General features: G+C 42.7%; 1 protein-coding gene across 1 annotated transcript in view; it reads right to left on the bottom strand.

The window, feature by feature from the left end:
* The window catches only part of PHLPP1 (PH domain and leucine rich repeat protein phosphatase 1), a 146,465-nt gene that overhangs the window by 8,749 nt on the left and 118,547 nt on the right, over window positions 1-19,169 (bottom strand). Inside the window, exons 10-13 of the mRNA XM_068161014.1 lie at window positions 18,243-18,398; window positions 6,916-7,116; window positions 5,736-5,898; window positions 1,340-1,470 (exon numbers count right to left, since the gene is read on the bottom strand). Of these exons, the coding sequence (XP_068017115.1) occupies window positions 1,340-1,470; window positions 5,736-5,898; window positions 6,916-7,116; window positions 18,243-18,398 (651 nt within the window). The remainder of the gene's footprint in view (window positions 1-1,339; window positions 1,471-5,735; window positions 5,899-6,915; window positions 7,117-18,242; window positions 18,399-19,169) is intronic.

The raw sequence follows: 19,169 nt of genomic DNA, 5'->3' as shown, positions 1-19,169 counted from the left end.
GAAGAGCTGTCTCAAGGCTTTCCAGCAGTGGTGAAGAAAAGCTACCTCAATTCATTACTTTCAGCTTTCTCAATGGCACCACTACATTTCTGTGCCCAGGAATGAATGATACCCAGCAGCACATCCTATGCAGAGAATATGGGCTAAGGCTTTCAGACAGCATAGTATAATTTGAAATGACTGTCAGAATTCAGCTAGATGCTCTTTCCTAAACATGAAGAGTAGAAGCATCTTTTCTATTTCCCTCCTGCTCCCCCCCCTCACTTTTTTCATTTTGACTGCTACTAAAAATTCTTACATCCAGTAAATCACTTGGCAACATCCTCTTAGGCATGTGAACCTCCTCCTTGAAGATCTCCACACATTTAAAAAGCAAGTATGCATGACAGGACTCTTTTCATAGGCACTGTGAATACACATTAACCTACTACCTGTTTGAATCCTATCAGGGCACAGATGGAAAGCTGCCTTTACATTCAGGAAGATTAAAGTACCAAATGTTTTTGTGTCTGCCACAAAAAAACAAGTGAAAGGAGCACATCCTCCCTCACAGTCAGCTACAGCAGTATACTACAAATCAGTAGAGTGTATCAGTACAGACAGTAAGCAGCTCCTCAGGAGACCTAAAACACAAAATCATACTGAACCACAGAATACCAGGCTGGAAGGGACCCCAAGGATCATCTGGTCCAACCTTTCTAGGTGATAGTGAAGTTGAAATAAGATGACCCAGCACCCTGTCAGGCTAAATGTTGAAATTGTCTAATGTAGGGGATTCCACTACTTCCCTTGGGAGATTATTCCAATGTTTGACTGTTATTCTGGAGTCCCATCAAAATCTCCCCATGAGTAACTTGTCCCCATCACCCTTTGTCTTCTCCATGGAACTCCTTGTAAAAAAGGAGTCTCTATCCTCCTGGTAGCCACCCTTATGTACTGGTACACTTTAATAAGGTCTCCCCTAAGCCTTCTCTTCTCAAGGCTGAACAAGGCCAGTTCTCCCAGTCTTCTTTCACATGGCAGGGCTTCCAGTCCTCTTTCTTGTATAGCAGAGATGAAATCTGAATTTTATGCCAGAAGTAAAACTGGAAGCTCAAACTGGCCCAACAGCGATATTCCAGTCCTTCAGGACAGGAAGCAATGCACTGAAGTGGGTAAAGTCACCCTCTTTAATGAAGTATCAGTTTCTGACCTGCCCACATAATCTGTTACTTTCTGATCCACTGACAACAGGAAGCCACACTCCTTAAAAGAGATTCACATTTCCATGGATAGTGGCTTTGTCACATCACAGTGACAGAAGCCATTCTGCTTCCCTCCCCACTCTAAGGTAACTTACTTCAGCAGCTCTAAAGTTTTGTGATCCAAGGCTAATCTGGGATTTCCAGTCAGGTCCAGCTCTTGTAATTTTGGAGGTAAGTTTTCAGGCAGTGTCACTTCACTCAGTTCATTGCAGCTTAGGTCCACGCACTGCAAAACAGAAGCAGCCAAGTAAGCAAGAGAATTCAGCTGTCATCAAAATCATACCAATTGGAACTGAAAATAGTACTGCATGTTTCATGAGCAATAGAGATTGAAACCAATACCTAAGACCATTCACTTAGCTAAGTAGATCTTAAAAAAAATTAGTGCAGATGCAATCAGTCTAATGGTCCAGTCACTATTTTGTGGTAAGAAGTCCTAATTTGCAACTTCACTGCCATGTGGGTCTCCATTCCCTAGCTCGACTGACACAGCAGACAAAGACCTCACTAGAACACCATCCTTCAAACATTGGTATGCTGTCCTCCAGCTTATTTCTAAAAAGACCAGTTCTGTGCCCTTCCTCCTTCCAATCTAAGTTTAAGGCTCTTTCCTTGTGAGATCCTGCTCAAGGATCCATTTGCCCATTTGCAACAGGTGCATCCCATCTGTTGCCAGTAGGCCTGGGGTCCTGTAAACCAATCCATGACTGAAGAACCCAAAGTCTTGATGCTGACACACCAGGCTCAGAGCTGGGCAGCAATACACTGCCTCTTCCTGTTTATTCCCTCATCACTGTCTGCAACTGGAGGGATAGAGAAGAACACTGTGCTCCTGATGCCTTAACCAGTTGTCCCCATGCCTTGAAGGCTCTCTTCATTGCCCTTGCACTTCTTGTTGCTACTTCTTCACTGCCTAACTGATCAACAGTGGAGAGCAATTTGAGGGCCATACTGGTGAAGGAAGCTTTCTCCTTACATCACTAATCCAGGCCCCAGGGAGGCAGGAGACTTTCCTAAGAAATGGGTCTGGTCTGCATCTTTGGCCTTCCACTCCCTTCAGAAGTGAATCACCTATGACTATGACCTATCTTTTATTCTTTGCTGGAGAGGTTTTCATGCAGGGTGTAGACCAACTAAACATCAGCAACTCCTCCAATCTGGGTGATCCATCATCCTTATCACTGTTCACTTCCCTTTGCAGAGCACTGTACCTGTTTGTCACAGGCACCAGGGTAGGTTGGGTAGTTCCAGGGAAGGGTCACACCTGTGGTGCCTGTTGCACCACCCAGAACTTGTTGCCATTTCCAGCTATCCTTTAAGTCACCACATTTTGTCAGGCAGAGAGAGGACAGAATTCTCTGTATCATGAACTCCATCTGCCTGTTGGGTTTGTCTCGTGGTGGGGGCAGGGTGTGACTCCAAGAATTTCTCTCTTACATGCCCTGATGGTTCTCAACCTGCTAAGCAGAGGAGCTCATCTCTGACAGGCATGCTCACTGCTGCCATCTGACATTGGTATAAGAGTGGGACACAACCTGAAGCCCAACACTTAGTGGCACTTGAGATAGCTTCATACTAAAATAGGATGTCAATAAAATTGGTGGAAAAAATGTAAAGCTAACCACAAATTAGCTAGGACAAGTGCACTAGAATGACAAAATGCTCAGACAGACATTGTTTGAAGCTGCATATCCAGATGAATACCAACACACGTGGGAAAAGCTGGCATTTTAGAACAAAACCAGCTCTCCAAATAACAGCTGATGTTATCTAAGCCTGACAAGGAAATTGATTTAATGTCATGCAAATAAAATAGTAGATAGCTTAACAGTTATTCCAGAGAACCTTTTTTTACCCCTCTGAGTAACTCCTGGTTGCTTCCAGAGAACCAGTAATTACTTGGCAGATTAAAAAAAGCTGCCAAGAGGCCTTGCTGTGTCCAACACCCCAACGCCATTCTAGATTTGATGGAAGCGCAGGCTGCAATAACAAGTACAGAAACTGGAAAAGTCATTTCAGCATTCTCATTAAATGCCTAATATGCCAAAGGCAGCAGCACTCTGCAGCAGAACTCTTGGTCTCCAGGCACTAGTGAATAGATTATTTATCAGGTTAGGATTTCTTCGATTTTATTTGCACTGTTTGAAGGAACAGCCTAAGAGGAACTGCTGCCTATCTGTGTTAAATTTAGTCCTTACTTTACTCCCCAGGCAAGTAGGAAAGCATAGTTCCTAACTGATCCAAACTTTCTCATTTTAATACAAACTGATTTAGCCTTGACCTAGAGAAATAACCAAGAGGCCAGAAGAACCCATATGCTCAGTACATCATCTTCCAGTCTGGAAACTACATGAACTCATCTCAAGCAAGTCAAAACCCAGGCTTGAGTACCAGGCTTTTTTCCCCCTCCACAAAGGTGAAGCACTGTGCCCACATCAATGAAGTCATGCACTCTATCCCTGAAGTCCCAAAACAGTTAGTGACATCCATGCCTCTTTCTTCTGCTAAAGACCATGAGCCAGCAATGTGTTCTTGTGGTGAAGAAGGCCAATGCCATTCTGCGGTGTATTAGAAGGGGTGTGGTTAGCAGGTTGGAGAGAGGTTCTCCTCCCCCTCTACTCTGCCCTGGTGATGCTGCATCTGGAATATTGTGTCCAGTTCTGGACACCTCAGTTCAAGGAGGACAGGGAACTGCTTGAGAGAAGCCAGCAAAGAGCCACAAAATGATGAAAAGAGTGGAACATCTTCCTTATGAGGAGAGACTGAGGGAGCTGGGGCTCTTTAGCTTGGAGGAGACTAAGGAGTAACCTCATTAGTATTTATAAATCTGTAAAGGGTGAGTGCCAAGAGGATGGAGCCAGACTCTTCTCGGTGATGCTCAGTGACAGGACAAGGGACAATGGGTGGAAGCTGAGGCATAGGAAGATCTATGTGAACATGAGGAATTTTTTTTCCACTGTGAGGGTGACAGAACACTGGAGAGGCTGCTCAGGGGGGTCGTGGAGTCTCCTCCTCTGGAGATATGGAAGAGCCGCCTGAATGTGTTCCAGTATGCTCTTGTATAGTGATCCTGCTCTGGCAGGGGCTTGGACTGGATGATCTTTTGAGGTCACTTCCAAACCCTAACATCCTGTGATTCTGAGCAGTAACCATAGGGAACCAGCAGAGTGAAACTGCCAGGGCTTCCAAGATGTTTTACAGCTAAGCATTACGGCAGAGCAGCACTTTAAATGCTAATGCTTTCATAAAACATTCAGCTTTCCTTAAAATGCACGAAACAAAACCTGACTGCTTCCTATCAGTGTTGACATTACCTTTTTGTTTGTTTCAGGGTTTTTTGCTTGCTTTCTTGGGGTTTCTTGTTAACACCACCCTCATGCATTTGAAGAAATGTTTACCATGCAGAGCCGCATTCCACCACTCCAATTCTTCCTCTGAGAAAAAAGGCTTTGCTTCTGATTGATTCTAAATGGCCCTCTGCTTCCTCTGGCCATTGTTCCAAAGAGGGAGGAGTATTCCAAAACCCCCAAGTTCGACATTTCCTGGCTAGAACCACAAAGCTCATCTTTACACATTGCTCCTGCTGCTTTGCCTGACCCCAGACACCGAGGCATCCACGGCGGTGTGGGAACTTCGCTTTTTGACTTTATAGAGTGCCTGAAGGATACTTCAGTTCCTTTGAGCCCATGAATAGGTAATCAGTTCTCAGCCTTGGAGAATGACAGATTCTCTGCCAGATCACAAGATTTGTATACTGTGAGTTAACTTTTGTATACTGTGAGTTAACTGACTCCCAGTTCTGGCCAGTGGAAACAGCATGCAGTGTGAAATATTCTTGCTCTAGAGCCAGGCAATCAACTCACACAAGGTAAGCAGTAGTGGCCTTCAGTGTGGTCAGGCAAAGAATGTGTCCCACAAAGAGAAGTGTCAGGAGAAGCACAAAATTACTTCTGGAAATGCCTACAAGAGACTGCTTATGCATTCCTCCAGTTGTGCAAAATATGTCTGCAATTAGGAAAATTAAAGTAGCTTGCCTAAATACTCAGATCCTGCGCTTCTGCAATTTATCTCTGTCCTCAAGGCCCATCTCATTTTGCAGCTTCAGCAGTTTTTAACATGCACTCTAAACAAAGTCCATTCCTACACAACCAATTGCCAAGGTAGCAAGAGTTAATTACATGTAGCTCTTGCCAAATGTCTAAGTTGTATCATAACAGACTGTCACAGGAAGACAATTAACACTTATTTGGCAGAGAAGATAGGATCTAGTGAAGCTGAGTGCAAAATCAGATTTTCAGGCCCTTCTTCCATTCCACTCTGGGGCAGCATAGAGATGAATACTTTGCATATGACCTCAGAGAAGAAAGCAGCTGTCAGATGTCTGTAATTTCTGAGAATACTCTATCCTGTAGCAATGAGAGACCTGAGGGGAGAACAGAACTGGTAAAGTCACATTATACTTGCTTATTCCAAAGAACATTCTTTCCTTACCTTTATTTCAGAAAGCTGCATGACTTCTGGGAAGACTTCAATGCAATTGGAATGAGCAATTACAGTATGCATACGTCTGCAGTTCGTGATGGTTGTTGGAATGGCTTTCAGTTTGTTCCCACTAATATCAATTTCTTCCAACTCTTCCAGCTTGGCCATTTTGCTACAAAAACAAAGAGTTTGAGATTTTTTTTCTTTTAATAGACATGCATATTTTAGTTTGGAGAGGTGGTAAGAGCAGTAGAAAATAAAATCAGAGATTCTGATCCTCGTTCACAGCAGTGCCTATCACCTCTCTTCACATCAGACACTACCACAGTTGTGGAACAAAATGTGTGCTGCTTCTGTCAATGTTTTGTTAATGCTACTTTTCCAATTCTTGTTTTGCTTAACACTCCCCATTTACCAGCTCCCTTTCACTCTTTTTTCTCTTTTCTTCCCCATTCTTTCAACCCTAGTTTCTCACTTCAGCCCAAATTTTCACCTCCACCCCCAAGTGCCCCACTCAAATTCATCTCCCTTCCTCCCCCTTGTCACTGAGGTGCAGCTGCTCAGAACAACACACAAATACAGAGATGCCTCTATTTATTTGCATCTCTTCCAAGGCTGAAAGCCTCACACCACCAGCCTTTTCCAAGGTTGAAAGCCTTCCAGCACCAGCCTTACACCACAACTTACACTTGAAAGATTTCTGATTAAAACAGAGTGAATTCCAAGTACAGGAATTGCTGCCAAGGCAGAATCTCCTGGAGTTAAGGGATTTTTCCCTAGTGGAGTTTAGTCCTCTTGCAGATGATATTTCCAGACAGCTATGCTCACAAATGCCTTCTAAGGAGACCACCAGGTGTAAGCAAAGTGACCAAGCCAGGGAAAACAGAAAACCCCCTTTGCTTGACCTCAAAAGCATATTGTGGTCATGCTGAGTTAGTCCAGTTGAAAAGGGTTTCAGATGCAATCAAAACACACCAACTAAGACGTAGTACTTACTTGCCTGTGTAATGCAAGAGATGGTAGCAATGTTCAAGAGGGCATAGCAGGTGAATCCACCCACTGCAGTGTATCACTACATGCAAAATACGGCCTGTGCCATCACATTTCTGTGCAATTTAGTTCTTGCTGTGAAAATACTTCACGATGCCCACCCACTGGTGGGCCAGAGGCAGTGAAATCAGTTCCTTACCTCGCAGGGAAGCTCTGTAGGCGATTGTAAGCCATGTGCAGAATTTTCAGGTGTGGATGGCCTGTTAACAAGGGTACACATTTATCTGTGAGGTTGTTATTGGTCAAATACAACTCCTGCAAGATGCTATGGGTTTCTTCAGAAAGAGTGGCTGGAGGAAGCATTTCCAGTTTGTTGGCAGAGGCATTAAGAAATCTCAGGCTGCAAAGAGAAGTTGCATAAGGGAGTTCAGTGAAACATCCTGCAGGTTTGATCCAGCAGTATAAATCAAATTACTGTTTTTAAGAGTAAGATGGTTATAAAGCAAAGGTCAAAAGCAACAAATTCACAACAAAAGACAGGAAGAACAGAAGTCTAGAATTCTATAAATAAAACTTCTGATTAAAAGGAACACATCTGTACAAACAAAACATCAGCAAAATGAATAGGTCAAAATGTATCTAACCCATATCAAGACCAACATTACCAACAGTACCTACGGATCAGAGCAATAACAAACCATATCATTTCCATATTCATTCCACATAATAAATTCTGAATTTATCATCAATAACCTGTGAGACTACAGCTGCCCTTCAAGTGATTAAAAGAAGTCACTGGAAAAAGCCAGCCAATTTTTCAGCATTTTAAATCACAGACAAAGATCATCTAGTCCAACCCCCCTGCCAGAGCAGGATCACCCAGAGCAGATCACACAGGAACACATCCAGGCAGGTTTTGAGTATGTCCAGAGAGGAAGACTCCACAACCCCCCTGGGCAGCCTGTTCTAGTTCTAGTGTTCTATCACTCTCTCAGTGAAAAAAATTTTCCTCATCTTTCCATGGAACTTCCTATGCCTCAATTCCACCCATTGCACTTGTCCTGTCATTTGGCATCACTGAGAAGAGTGTGGGTCCATCCTCTTGTCACTCACCCTTCACATATTTATAAACATGAATGAGCTCAACTCTTAGTCTCCCCTTCTCCAAGCTCAAGAGCCCCAACTCCCTCAGTCTCTCCTCATAAGGAAGATATTCCACACCTTTCATCATTTTGTGGCTCTTTGCTGCACTCTTTCAAGCAGTTCCCTGTCCTCCTTGACCTGAGGGGCAGAGAACTGGACACACTTCAAGATGCAGCCTCACCAGAGCAGATTAGAGGGGGAGGAGAACCTCTCTCAACCTACTAACTACACCCCAAAATAGCATTGGCCTTCTTGGCCACAAGAGCACATTGCTGGCTCAAACTCAACCTTCCACCCACTAGGTCTCCTAGGTCCTTTTCCCCTTCACTGCTCTCCAGCTGGGTAGGTTCCCCTTCACTGCTCTCTAGTGGGTAGGCTGCAGACAGTATTTTGTTTAAACCTGCTGGCCTGAAAACAAAATACAAAAATTTCTTCTCTGCCTATTTGGGTAACTAAAAAGATGCACCACACAATCACACTTCGGATAACTAAATAGATACAATCACATAAAAAAACCCAAACAAAACCCTACCAAACCAAACCAACCAAACAGCCAACTCTGAGACCAAGCAGTAATTTGCCATTTAGATTTAAAAGGAAAAGAGTCCTAATATAAATTAAATTATGAAATTTAGATGCTTGCTGATATATGCAGCAAGACAGCCAGATCTCTATGTGATTCCTGAGTGCCCTTTCCCTGCTCCCCAAAGTAGCACAAGCCCTTGTAAGTATTTTCTGCACTCCTATCACAAGCAGCAAGGACTGGGACTGAAGCAACACAGAAATGAAGTTATTTCCTTCTCCATCAAAGGACTTTTTCCAGGATGGGAACAATACCTGTTGAGGCATAAGCACTGCCCACTCCTTCCAGTCAAGTTCTGCACACAGAAGATTCATTTTTCATTAGAAGAGTTTGGTGATTGCAGCAGCACTAGAGGAATACATGCACTAGGCATCTCGAGGGCTAGAATTCACACACAATTCCAAAGCAAATGAAAAAAGGCTATTTACCCTTTAGTAACCAACTCCAGCCATGTCTTCACAACTGAAATAAGACCTCTCTCTTCCTTCCTCCCCTTTTCAGAAAAGGCTGCCCTAGAGAACTTGTGTATTGCAAGTGTGTGCCTGCCACACTGCAGTGACTGTCTTCAAACCACACTGTACTGTTCTTACCAACTAACAGGCACAGGCAGCTGCAATGGGGGAAAGTTGCATTCAAGAAACAAGACCTGGAAATGAGCTGGTTGAATCCTATAAAGCCACTGACCAGGACACAGAAGGTAGGTGTGCTCCTGTCATCCATCTTAAGAGAAGTCATGAAATATTGGTCACTTTTCCCATGCATGCAGAAATCCTCTGACCTTTAAGGTCTATTAATGAATTAAATGGATTTGCAAGAGTTGCAGCTGGTTGAAACCTGCTCAGCATCAAACAAAGGTCAGATGTACTACAGAGTGGTCATGTGGAATGCCAAAGGATTTTAAAAAACCCAACCCACTATTTCCACTAGAAGCAAAAATCTCTCAGCAGAGCAGAGAACTGAAACTAGGTTAGCTGTTTTACATAGACAGAGGAGTCCAGTTAGGAGAAACACAGTTTAATCCTCAGGCTCATTCATTATTCACAAGTGTGGTAAAACTCCAGAGGAGGAAGGGAGGAGAAGGAGGATTAATACAGAGAAGGGAATAAGCAGCTGAAAGGGGTTCTAAAATTATTTATTTATTCTAAGAAGATGCTGCGCAATTTCACCCTTAAGCTACAAACTAAAACTCTATTAAGCTCTTTCAAAGTTGGATTATTAAACTGAAGCATACCACATCAACAGTTCCTGTGCTTAATTGAACACCAGCAAGGACACCTATAGCTAAAATACAGACAGCTATTACTTTGTTAACTTCAGTCTAATATGCATCCTAAGTCTTTTCTCTCCACACAAAAAGGCACTTTCATTAACATTAAAGCCTCGATATCTTTTGTACCACTCATAGCACAAAATGGTTGTCTTTAGCTCAGCCTGGAAAAGCTTACATATTAAAGAAGTTTCAAGCTGCTGGGAGGACTGAATTTTCACAGGAATATGATGGAGATGAGAAGTGTCAGCAAAACATCTCCCAAGAAAGGGCACATCCTGCTACCCTGAAGAGGAATCTGTATTTCACAGCCGTTCTTACAAGTTGCAGCAGAAAACCCTGGAGTGTTATGCAGGTACTTTCCTTTACTAATTAAACAAGGCCAACAGATAACCTAGAGAGCATCCCACGGCTATGAAGTTCAGAAGAACCTCAGTTTGCTGAAGTACAACTATCCCAAAACACTGCTGAAAGTTCTGAACAAGAAGAGGTATGTTGCTGTGATACAGCTGAAATTAACACAGTTAACTATACTGAAGCCATTTTAAATTCAAGAGAAAGATGAATCAAAACCTCTTATGTTTTCAGTAAGATTTCTACGCTGGTGGAATACAACAAGAAATTTCAAGTTACTCCCTTGATGGTACTTGAGGTGGCCAGATTCTGCATATTCCTGTAAAAAAAAAAAAGCAGCAGGTTTGATGCTACTATTTTCCAGTGGGGAAGGGAAAGAGAAGAACTGTTGCTCTGTATGTCCCCACCCTTTTGCCAAGTCTTATCACAGAATTGTCAGGGCTGGAAGGGACCTCAAGGACCATCTAGTTCCAACCCCCCTGCCATCGGCAGGGACACCTCACACTAGATCAAGTTGCTCCGAGCCACATCCAGCCTGGCCTTAAAACACCTCCAAGGATGAGGCTTCCACCACCTCCCTGTGCAACCTGTGCCAGTGTCTCGCCGTCCTCATGGGAAAGAACTTCTTCCTGACATCCAATCTGAATCTACCCATTTCTAGTTTTGCTCCATTCCCCCTACTCCTGTCACTACCTGACAGCCTAAAAAGTCCCTCCCCAGCTTTCTTGTAGGCCCTAGTAAGATACTGTGTGGTCTCCTTGGAGCCTTCTCCTCTCCAGACTGAGTAGCCCCAGCTTGCTAAGTCTCCACAGCAGAGGTGCTCCAGCCCTCTGATCATCCTTGTGGCCCCTCTCTGGACACCATCCAGCACATCCAGATCCTCCTTGTAATCAGGGCTCCGAAACTCTCAAGGTGGGGTCTCACCAGAGTGGAGTCTCACCCTTTTGCCAAGTCTTCCAGAGTGATACAACAATGTTGGAAATAAATCCCTATCATCCTGACCTACAGTTTTAGTGCCTTGATGTGACCAGCGTTTAGATGGCTAGCAAAACCTTGCCCATAGTCTAGAACAGGGACCCTGTGGCAGCAGGGTATCTCACCTAACCCCTGTGTAACAACTCACAGCTGGGTAGCACTCAAACAGTTTTAAGCTCATCACAACTGATCTCTGTCAGTAGCTGACATCATCAGAATTAAAATAACTGCTGCTTATTTACATGTCCTTTTGGACCAGCTGTTACATTAAAATGGTAAAAACATTCTGAAACAACAATTACTTCAATATTCTCTATATTAAAAAAAAAAAAGAACAGGATCACACACCCCAATCTTTGGGCAGAGAACAGAAAGAGCCAGCAGGTTGTTACTGCCAAACCTTTGTCCAGTCTATGCTATAAGATTATGTCAAGAAAAGAGAAGTAGTTTCAAAACTCCCAGTATGTGCCCATCAAGTTTTTTCCTCACACTAATTTAACACAGAAGTCATCCTCCATGTTATTTCCACTCCTCTATTTCTTTATCTTCATCCATCTTACAAATGCCCTCCACAGGAGTGGAAATTTACTTGGGCACAACTATTACCATCTCTCTTGTGTATGGACTTAAACTGATTCATGTTCCTTGAAGATATCCCACTCATATTGTTTATCAGATGGAAGCAGAATGTCAAGTATTAAAGCTCAGTCCAAAATTAATTGTTTCCCTTTCCAATTTCACCCACACACTATACCACAAGCTCATGAACAAAAAGCACAGCATCACTACAAAAACCTGAACTCAGCAGCCTGTGCACATATCAGAGTACAATACAGCAAGGAGAGTATGAATTAACAAGTACTAAGAGTGTCAGAGATGAAGAACAAAATGAGTATGCTGGCAGGGAGGTGCCAGAATTCTTCAGCTTTGACAGGGTGCAAATTCTCCTCTGGAGCAGCAATACAAACATTGATCTCCCTCTGGAGCGTGTCACCTTTGATTTTATGGGGCATTAAAGTCCAACCCCTTGCCAGATTTAATTTCTCTAAACCAGAACAAAAAGACTGTCCTAAAGAATAGTCTAGGATCAAGGACATAGATCTAACTCAACAAAACAGACCTAATATACAGTCACATGCATTCCCCATTTAAACCCAGAGGATTCTGATCTCAGCCTGAACTTCCAAAAAGCAGAGGAAGAAAAAATTTTCCACTGAAAATGGCAAAAGGTCTGACATTTTTTAAACACAGTTATCTACCTCTAGCACATACAAAAGCTGAATATAGACAGCTGTGAGAACACAGCCATCTCCCAAATCCTCACCGTTTTGTGAGGCGGTTTGGCAAACTTGGCAGGCCCAGCCACCACTGAAAAGTGCAAGTCCTCCAAAAAGCTTAGGAATGCTCAACATTAAAAGGAGCAGCACAGCAACTGCATCCAATGGAGAAGCAGCAGCAAATCAAAGCCATTTTACTTAGCTTGAAAGCACTGATAAGAGTTGGAAAAAATATTGCAAGCTGCAAAAAGAGAATATGCAGAGAAATCAAGATCTCCACTTTGGCCTGTGCCCCAAGATCTCCATCAGCACACAGCAATCAAGACACAACATTTCTTCTTCAGTCCTTACTGCGGAGATATGCCCTCAATTTCTGACTGCCTAATCCTGAAGTAATTTATGATAGTGGCAGCAGGTGTGCAAGAAGAATCCTGTAAGCTAAGCATGTCTGGGGGGGGAAAAGAAGGGGATGTGAGGGTGAAATAAAGTCAAGGCAGTTCTGCCAGCCTGTGCAGAAGAGAGCATTTCTCCTTTAGAATAAATAAATAGATGGAAATATTCAAGTGAATCTCCTTCCTGTTGATAGGCTGCCAAACATCCACTTAACTGCTGTTGTCTCCTCAAGTTCGTACTTTGTAACCTATCTTTTTAGCTGTTTAATTAACTGGAATTTTCACAGTTTCCACTATATCCACTTGCAAACCCTAACCTGCCAGCAAGAAAAGAAAAAGCACAATAAAATTAAGCATTTCTGCCATAAAAGCTCTGTGTTAAACACTCAAACAGATTTTAGCATTCATCTGACTTTGATTCCTCCCTCACTTCTCTACATCCATGACAAGACTGAATACTTGTATCAAATGGAAGCAGCCACAGTGGGTGGAAACAGCAAATACCAAACAAGTTCAAGTTTATCTTGGTCAGCTTCCAGAACTCCAGAAAACAAATAAACAAACAAACCCAACAAACAAAAAACCCACCACCCTCCTACACATACAAACCCACCCCCAAACCAACAAACCATCCCAAAACACACCAAAACCCCAAACCTAATTATATCAACTTAAATAACAACCAAACACACAAAGTCAAAACAGATATGAACAGCTGAACAAAGCTGAAAACAAGAATCGTGCAGACAAGAGCCTAGATGGGTTTGGAATAGGTGACAGTGGCTTTGCCACCACAGCTGGCTACTATCAGATACTACAAATCAAAGCCCAAGGTTTAAGCTGTGCACATCACAGCTACACATCTCCACCACACAACTGCTTTAAATAGTCCAACAGCTGCTTTATTGATTTGTATTGAAAACAGTCACACTAAGTGGAAAGCATGCTCAGGCACAAGGCAAACCTTTTGCCCTTCACCACTGTCTCTATTTTTAAACCCTCCTGACCCCTGCCACTGCTTTTCTAACATATCCAGCTAAAGCTCTTGAATGCTTATCCAAAGAGCATTCTGTACTACAGTTTCCACGTCACAAGATGGTAGCTTGCTGCAAGCTGGTTAAGGAAAGCAGTGAAATGTCTGTATGAGAACTGGAGAGAGCATAAAAAGCATCACAACAGATGAAGCAGTGTGCACAGAAATGAAAGACAGGCAGGAATGCAGGTGCACAACAATGGCTTTAGGACTCAACTTGGGAGTTTTCCCCATCAGCCCTAGCAAACAGGAATTCTCTGGTTTTGCAGCATCTGGTAATGAGAAATGAAGAGATTATCTGGATGCCTCCTGTGGCGCTCATCTTGCCAAGAAAATCCTCACCCTACAAGAGAAATCCTTGCTAATGTGATCAAGATGTGCATACTTTCAGAGCAATCAACAGACCTAAGTTCTGTGTTGGTCAGAGAAATGTTTCATAGGCTAGTCCTCAGTTTCTCCTCAAGTAACAGCTTAAAATAGAAAATTAAATAAAAAAAAAACAGACCAACAAAACATCCCTAAACTGTACTCTTCACCAGAGAATGGCATCTTTGTGGGGTTTGAGGGATTAAGGCAAGAAAGCACTATTCACTGAGTCATGGAATTGTCAGGGCTGGAAGGGACCTCAAAGATCATCCAGTTCCAAACCCCCTGCCATGGCCAGGGACACCTCACACTAGATCATGTTGCTCAGGGCCACATCCAGCCTGGCCTTAAAAACCTCCAGGGATGAGGCTTCCACCACCTCCCTGGGCAACCTTTTCTCCAGTGTCTCACCACCCTCATGGGGAAGAACTTCTTCCTAACATCCAATCTGAACCTACCCATTTCTAGCTTTGCTCCACTGCCCCTAGTCTTACCACCTGACATCCTAAGTAGTCCCTCACCAGCTAGCTTTCTTGTAGGTCTCCTCAAGATACTGGAAAGCCACAATAAGGTCTCCTTGGAGCCAATGTGTTCTCCAGACTGAACAACCCCAGTTCTCTCAGCCTGTCCTCATAGGAGAGGTACTCCAGCCCTTTGATCATCCTTGTGGCCCTTCTCTGGACACACTCCAGCACATCCGTATCTTTCCTGCAATAGAGGCTCCAGAACTGGACTCAAGGTAGGGGTCTCAGCTCCCTTGACCAGGTTCTTCTGTGAAGAGAACAGAGCTTTCCCAGGTGGTTTTAGTTGGTTTGGGGGTTTTTTGTTTGTTTTGATGGTTATTTGATTTTGGTGGGTTTGATGAAAGCAATATTCTCTTTGTACACCAACATACCCATTTCTCTCCCTTTTTCAGATGTTCTAGATGTCAAAGACCACCACTGCTTGTGCTGAAGTTTGCCCAAGGCACTTCACACCCACTCCATCAAACATTGAAGATTGAGAAGAAGAAAAGCGTTTATAATTCACAGCATGACACTTCATATCCAGACAGGATCTCATCTGTCAGTTGCACAGACTTGAGTACCTTTCCAAAAAAATAATCTAATCTTTGCAAAGCTGCAAAAGGAAGTCATTTTATGGAGAGATAAAGGTTCTGAAAGGTAAAGCAGTTTGCCCAACATTATATGCTTGGTAGAGACCACGTCAGACTAACAAAACTTGGTTCTCTTGGCATGTCTGTCAGCATAGATTGTTCTTCCCAGGGAATGTTTGAAGAAGAGAAGCATTTTACCTTGTTATTAAAGAAAATAATAGAATAGAAAAGAATAGAGAAGAGAAAAGAAGAGCCCCTGAATACCTTTCCTTGGCCTCAACCCCTTTCTCTTGACACTTAGCAGACGGAGAGATGCAAACATTTGAAAACAAAAACACAGATATTACCTGTAGGACACCCCAAACTTTTAAGTTGGATATTGGGCAGTAATCTGCTGTTTTCCTTCAGTTACTACTTTTGCAGCAGTTGTAGGGGAACCAGAACGGACAATCCATTTGCAATTCACGTCATCTAAACCAATAAACGGGTAGGGAACAAGGGGGAAAACCCCACCCAAGGCAACTGCTTTTCCTATCATCACAAGCAAGGGAGGCTACAACAGTGTTGGCATGCTAGAATGGGTAGCTCTGTTCATCTCCTGTGATGGTACATGTCCTTGTTAATACCCACAGAAGACTTGGAAAACACATGCCCGGTACTGCCTGAAAGCTGCAGAGGGCATAATGCCCCAAAGCATGAATCAGCCATTTAATATTATTATTCAATATGTTTTGGAGTTTTATCTCTTAGCATGTTTTTATAGAAGTCCTGGAAATCTACCCCTAGTCCTAATTTTAGCCTGAACTTGCTCCTCTTGGCATCACAGGAAAGAAAAACCCAACAAAAACCAAAACCCAAACCAAGACCCTAAAAAGTTATCTATTATATTGTAGCTCAAACCTAAGCATTTCTTTCCTTTCCAAGCTAATAGATAGGAATTTCAACTTGAGATCTGTAAATAGCTTTATTTTTGACACACTATTGTAACTTTTATGAGGTTCTCTTTTCTGAAGTTCATGGAGTCTGCAATGTACAGTAGTTGGAAAAATCACCCACAACACAATTACAGCTGCTGATGTGCAATATCCTTGCCACAGGAGCAGGCTATGAAAGTCACCACTTCGAAACAGAAATGGGCCAGATGAACACAATTATTACAGCAGTCACACTGCTAAGTTTCAATACTGTGACTGCACTGTTATGTAAAGTCTCAACTGAAACAGTAAATTGATTATCAGACAAATTACTCTGATGTTAATTTCTTTCAAAGATGGTACAGCCCTGAATGTGGACAGGTATACAACAGTGTTAAAAAAAAAAAACAACAAAAGAAATAAAGCACAAAAATTATTTTAAGGTTCTTCAAAACAAATCAAATGTCATATTGGTGTCCAGAACCAAAACCCTGCCCTAGTAAAGTTCACCTTCTGAAAGAATTTTTAACCTAACTGATCAGTTCCTCAAACCATCACCTTTCAAGGGTAAATCAAGTTAAGAGTTCGTTTAGAAACTAATCTCAACCACCAACCTAATTCTCCATCTCCTAATGCTGCAAACTGAAGGAAATTCACCCAGAAGGTGAAGACAGAATAAACAACAGTATAAAAGTAGAGGTTTCACAATACTTTTGATTGGGTGAAGAGCTGTAGCAGTGAAATCATCACTACTTCTGGTTCTCTACCTAAAAAGACCTGGGAGTTATGCATTCTTTTTGTCACAGCTAGGATCAGAAATAAAACCTCACAGCACACAATCTCACTGTCTGTTAAATTATGCATGAGTTGAGCACTCAAAAATCCCATTACTATATGTGGAAGCATAGAGGCACAAGGAACACTGACATCAAGCAGGGCAAGCCCGTCCACCATCCCACTCCTGACCTCTGGTATCTCCATCACAGCCACTTTACAGGGCAGGTTCATACCCGGGAAGAAAGGTTATGAAAACTCTAAGACTAAAGAAACAGGAGCATAAAAGCTGCCTTAAAGAGCAGACAAATAATTTTACTTCCCAAGGGAAGCAAAATAAAGATGCTCTCATTGAATTGGAAAGAAATACAGAATTGTATTCAAAACTATACTGGAAAATACAGAATAGATGAATCCTTCACACCTAATCCTTGTACAGGATACATGAGAACTGCCCAAAACTTTCTCCCAACCAGACTAAACCACAAACCCAGTGCTCCTTTTCTCCCTCCCATTAGGCCTAAGCAGGCTGAGATCACACAGGGAAAATTAGTCAGGACTCCTGAAGGCCACAAACAGGCCTCCTCCGCCATGTTGCCAGATAAGGACTCCCTATGGAGAGCCGAAAGGAGGGAGAAAAGAGACCAAGTTGGCCTTGCTGCAAATTTATGATGAGATAGGAGGATTACAGGATTGAGTAACAAAATTAAGTTTTCTGGTCCATCCCTGGACCTTTCTGGTCCTCCTGGAGGACTCCACTCTGGATTTTTTTCCTCAACCACCTAAAACCACCACAAAAAGCAGATTAAGTGGTGACACCAGCTAAATTAGTGACATAGTATCAAACAAACATCAGACAAACATCTGAAAAGCATTAAAAAAAAATAAATACAGAAAGCAAGGTTGGGGAACAACTGTGATACTCTGGCAGACTTCTGCAGAGATTTTCTTTTGTTTGACAGGTATAAATAAGTTCTAGCCTCTGACTGAAAAGAGGTAAAAAAAAAACCAACCCCAGCTTTCACAGTCCATCAAACAAGCCTAAGAAATATGTAAAGAAACTGCCACTAACTCATCTCAGTGTACAGAGCAGAAAATAGCATGTTCTTCACTTCACAGCTAGATTTCAAGAAGTAGGTGTTCAGCAGGAACTTGGTGGGGAAAAAGAAGTAACCATATAAGGCAACAAAAGTAGAGGGAAAAGTGTTTTGGTGGGTTAGGCAGACATCTTACCACACAAGGCTTAGCAACTTGAACATTAGGGGAACCTCAGATAACCCTTTCGGCTAGGAAGTAACACACAAAGCAAGGCTCCTCACACCCAAGTGGAAATTACATTTCTCTCTGTTTACCTGTCTGCTTTCAAAAGCAGGTTAGATGGCAGTTCAAGGAGCTGGTTGTGCTGCACGTCCAGGACCTCCACTTGCATTCGCTCGAGGCGATCTGGTAGCCTTCCCAACATGTTATGTCCAGCCAGCAGCTTACGCAAACTGCTATTGTAGAACAACCTTAGGAAAAGAGAATTAAAGACAATGAGAGAAAAACCTAAACCAAAGAGTTGCTTTAGGTGTGATATTACAAGAAAGTGATTCAGCCAACCGATTAGCAGACATGGTATTAATTACGCACAGAAGCAAGAATGTCTTCCCACTCTCCACCAACTTCTCGAAAAGGTTGTTCAGAGACAGGGAAGGAGGCTTAAAGATGACTCAGGAGTGAAAGTAGTGAGACAGGGTTATCTTATTGCACTGTATAAAACATGAATACAGAAGCACGACAGTGAGGGAGGTAATTGCTAACAATGGCTGCAGAAAACTGCACATGTGGGATCCCCCTGGCTAATGGGAGAACTTCAGAAGTGTAGGCGAAATCACTAGTCGCCCCACAAACTTCATACTGCTTTATTCATCATGTGCTGACTCATAATCCAATACATTTCCCTGCCCCCCATTTTCCTTTTCTAATACCAGACTAGCATAAAGCCTCCTATTCCTGTTCTATAGTGAATGAAATTTATCTAATCGGCTTTACTTTCTTGAGCTTTCACAAGCCATAGATGACCTGGAGTCCCATCCTCCTGCTCCATTGTTTATTTGAGGGACTGGGGGAGAAGCAGAGGGGAAAAAGAGGGTAACATGAAGACACAAGAACAAATTAAAAAAGATAAAATTTGCAGTATAAACTCCGTAACAAGTTTAAAATCTGCACCTAAAGACCACAAGAATGGAGGGACTCTTGGTTTGGAATGGGAAGCACTTGCAGCCAATTAGGAAAAAAGG

The sequence above is a fragment of the Melanerpes formicivorus genome, unplaced genomic scaffold, assembly GCF_026170545.1.
Source record: "Melanerpes formicivorus ecotype bairdi unplaced genomic scaffold, bMelFor1.0.p_v2 SCAF_55, whole genome shotgun sequence".
Classification (NCBI taxonomy): domain Eukaryota; kingdom Metazoa; phylum Chordata; class Aves; order Piciformes; family Picidae; genus Melanerpes; species Melanerpes formicivorus.
The sequence above is the reverse complement of the archived record's forward strand: the minus strand, read 5'-3'. Positions and strand labels throughout refer to the sequence as shown.